Source organism: Argopecten irradians, chromosome 6 (genome assembly GCF_041381155.1).
Source record: "Argopecten irradians isolate NY chromosome 6, Ai_NY, whole genome shotgun sequence".
NCBI classification, from domain to species: domain Eukaryota; kingdom Metazoa; phylum Mollusca; class Bivalvia; order Pectinida; family Pectinidae; genus Argopecten; species Argopecten irradians.
This window is the reverse complement of record NC_091139.1, coordinates 17,062,613-17,066,485: the sequence shown is the minus strand read 5'-3', so window position 1 is coordinate 17,066,485 and position 3,873 is coordinate 17,062,613. Positions and strand designations below refer to the sequence as shown.

At 38.3% G+C, this 3,873-nt stretch overlaps 1 protein-coding gene across 1 annotated transcript; it reads left to right on the top strand.

Moving 5' to 3' along the window:
* Nucleotides 1-1,620: 1,620 nt before the first annotated feature.
* Nucleotides 1,621-3,027, top strand: LOC138326378 (neuronal acetylcholine receptor subunit alpha-6-like). The gene has a single exon (XM_069272488.1). The coding sequence runs from the start codon at nt 1,621-1,623 to the stop codon at nt 3,025-3,027; it is 1,407 nt and encodes a 468-aa protein (XP_069128589.1).
* The last annotated feature ends 846 nt before the right edge of the window (nt 3,028-3,873 follow it).

Here is a 3,873-nt window from a genome sequence, read left to right as displayed (position 1 = left end):
GCATAGTTGTGCAGGCTACACTTATCTACAAAGGTAAAAATGTTGTTTATAAAAATGTTAAAAAATAAGGGTCCCACAATTGACCCTTGGGGCACTACTTTCTTGACTTCTGCCCATTTGGAAGGCCGTTTCCGTTTATTCGGAACAAACGGTTCGACCATTGGTTTAAGTCATTATTTCAAGTATAAATCCTGACGGACCTGCATTTTTTATACAGGCCTGTGAGGGCTTTGTCAAAGCTTGTCTGAAACAATATAAAATCACCAGGTCCGTCTTTAATCAATAAACGAACAACTAGGTCCAACCAGTCAAGACGCATAATCGAAAACGGCCCTGGTGTTGGGTCCCACATCTGACCTGCTACATCCTGCCACTCAGGTAGCTGCTAATGAAATTTATGGCCTGCTCACTGAGGCCATATGCTTTCAATTTACCAAGAAGCAGGTTATGAGGAAAGAAGTCAAAGGCCTTGGACAGATCTATGAGTATCGCATCAACAAATTGATGGTTGTCCAAGGCCTGTCTCCAGTCCTCAAGTGCTCGCAACAGGACAGACTGACACCCAAAACCACTCCTAAACGCTGCCAGGAAAGGGCTAGAAATAGGCATAAAACTTTCAAAGATTTTCGATATGGTAGGTAAAATACTGACAGGTCTAAAATTACTCTTTTCCATGGGACTGTTCTTCTTAAAATAGGTAGAACTTGTGTCTTCTTTAGATCAGCTGGAAAGTGAGCAACAGAGGAACAGTGGTTAAAAAGTGATGTAAAAATAGCTGTAATAGCAGCAGTATCTGCTTTTAAAATCTTTGATGGGATTTTAAAAGCAGGTCCTGATGCTTTTACACCTATTTTTACATCACTACATGATTAATGATCAGATGGCCCATGGGCCTCTTGTTCAAATAATTGTATGATCTTAATTCTAAGTCACAGTGGTCAATTATGCTAAGAATTCTAGATACCCGAATTTTGGCCTGTAGCATGCTTGGATGGACGGCTACCAAGTTTGTTCAAGTGAATGACGTTTAACATATCAACTACAGCTACAATGATTCACATCTAAATTAATTGTACGGGGGTGTACCTGATAATTCAACATTTTGATTAATCATAGATAAATAACAGTTACTGGTTTGAATTTGAAATATGAGGGGAAGGGCCAGAAAAGGGCTTGGTTCATAAAAGGACAATACTTGTATATGGGGTTCGTCCTTAAAATGTTCTTATTTGGTAGGTATGGTTTATATTGATTCAAGATTGAGATATTGAAAATTATTTATCTTCTGGTGGGATTATATTATTTATTGTACAGTACTAGATGGCTAAGTTACTGAACTGGAACGAAGTCATTTAGATCTAATTCAGGTGAAAATGAAATGGTTATTTTCCGATATATTTTAACCAAACTTAACGGAAACCTACACACAGTAAATGTAGTTTCGACACACATGGGTAACTGTGACGAACAGTGCATTCTTGTGGATCGGGTCGATCCCGGGGTTGTGACGTACATTATGCTGTATTGACAAACATTGAAATCAAATTTTAGTTGCTGATTCATAAGAGAAGGATTATATACTAGAGAGAACAGAAGTGTTTATATTACTATACTTCAGAAATGATCGTCAACTTCAATGTAGTGATATTAGTCTATTTATGTATACACGGAGTTCAGACTTCTACAAGACTTGATCAGCAAGCCTTACACGAGAAACTGTTACAGACATACAATGGAGACCTTGGACCAAATTTTAATCAGTCTGAACCAGTCATAATTCACTTGGCGTTCGACTTAATAACTCTGAACGAGTTTGATGATATTACTGGGAAACTAGCGATTCTGGGACTGTTATTGCTAGAATGGCGGGACGACAGGATGGTGTGGGACCCACTCCAATACGGAAATACAACGTCTGTAAGGATACCTCAGTCAAAAGTATGGATCCCCAACCTATTCGTCGGTAAACCACACACAAAAGTGAAAAAGATCGGCTACGACTTTGTACAAGTCTCGTACACATCTGACGGTTGGGCACGCTGGGCTGTACCAGATTTGTTCGAGGTCTCGTGTACAGCCAATGTGCTGCATTACCCTATTGATGGACAACGCTGCGAAATATTCATTGGTCCGTGGACAATTGGAAGAGCAGCTTTCAAATTTAGACTCCCATTTGATTATATGACACAAAATGAATTTATCGAAAATGGAGCTTGGGATGTTCTGTCCACTCAGCTCTATGTCCAAAGCCATAAGGGGGTCGATTTGGTTGCTATGGTGATTAATTTCGAACGACGCCCCCTATTCATTTTTCTGAACATTTTTCTACCAATAATTATTGTCGAAGTTCTGAATGTATTTATTTTCCTTCTTCCGCCCGAGCCAGGAGAGAGGAGCGCATTTGGTGTCACTGTTCTCCTTGCGATGGCGGTATTTTTGTCAGTCGTCTCTGAAAAATTGCCGAGCACATCAGAACCTCATATTGCTCGCGTGTCCATATACATCGCTGCTGAACTGGTACTAAGTGCATTGATCATGGTATTTGCCTTAATAAGCCTGATACTGTACAACAGGAAAGATTACAAACCTATCCCAGACTGGATAAAGCGTCTTCTTTCAAAACGTTCGAATCTGCAAAAACACCGACAAGAAGTCGCGCGCGTGCTTAGTTCTAACGCGGACAGTTATCCAAGGGCTGCTATTCGCTATGTTGGTAAAGAAAACCTGCAAAGGGACGGCCATTACGAAAACGGAAAGGAACTCATTGAAATATATAGAGGGTATCGTGTTGAACGAATTTGGCTTGAAAATACAGACAGATATAACCAGGATTACGGGGCTATTTCCTCATACACAGGTTCTGAGGCTGACAGTGAAATATCAGTAGTCGAGGCCGACTCTTGTGTAACATGGACTGAAGTTGCCAAATGTTTCGACAAACTCTGCTTAGCATTGTTTTCAATCTTAACTGTTTGTATCATAGCAGCCAAAGCAATAGACGCCACAGTTTATAAGAATACCTACTAAAATATAACTAGAGAGTGCATTAACATAAACATCTCTGCGGAAGTACGAGAACTATAACTATAGACGGTGATGTTATACAGATTCTGAAATAATAATGCCCCAGTCTGTGTAATTTTGTTTGTAAATCGTGAAATTAATGAAAGTCATTAATGCTATGTGATTTTGTAAATGTTATTTTTCTGTAATTGTCAGAATAAAAGAAATAAGTTCGATATGTTATCTCACATTTGTGTTACTACGTGTAGACTTGCTATTTTATACTGGGTTTAATTTACTGTCCTCACACTCGCACCAACCCGAGAATTAGTTAAAGTCTACGTGTATTTATAGACCCATCGTGTCTTTTGAACTTAATTGAAGTCTGATAAAAGTGACACCTGTAAGATGTCAATTTTAGATTGGCATTGTGATCAAGTCTTTATACGCCTAAAAGTGCTTACAGTTATAGATGTATATAGAATGTCTATTCACATCTGTATAGACCGAAACTTAATTTAAAGTTTGTAGGACCATCAAAAAATAACATTCTAATTAGTCTTTATACACATTGTACATGGCATGGAAAATTATGAACCCTGCTGTTTTTAATGAATTAGTGTCTTTGAAGATATTTGTCGATAATTGATTCAGGTAAAAATAGACGTATCAATGCGTTTCACTTCTGTAAACAATACTGCGCTGCTTTATACGTTTATTCTTTTGCGATGTATCCGTTTATATACCTACCATTATTGGTATTAACTAATAGCTACTTGCAACAGGAAAGATGTGCCATTCTGATTTATCAGAGTTACTTCCCTTCGTTACGAAACGAAGGGAAGTAACTCTGATATTAGATAATAATGA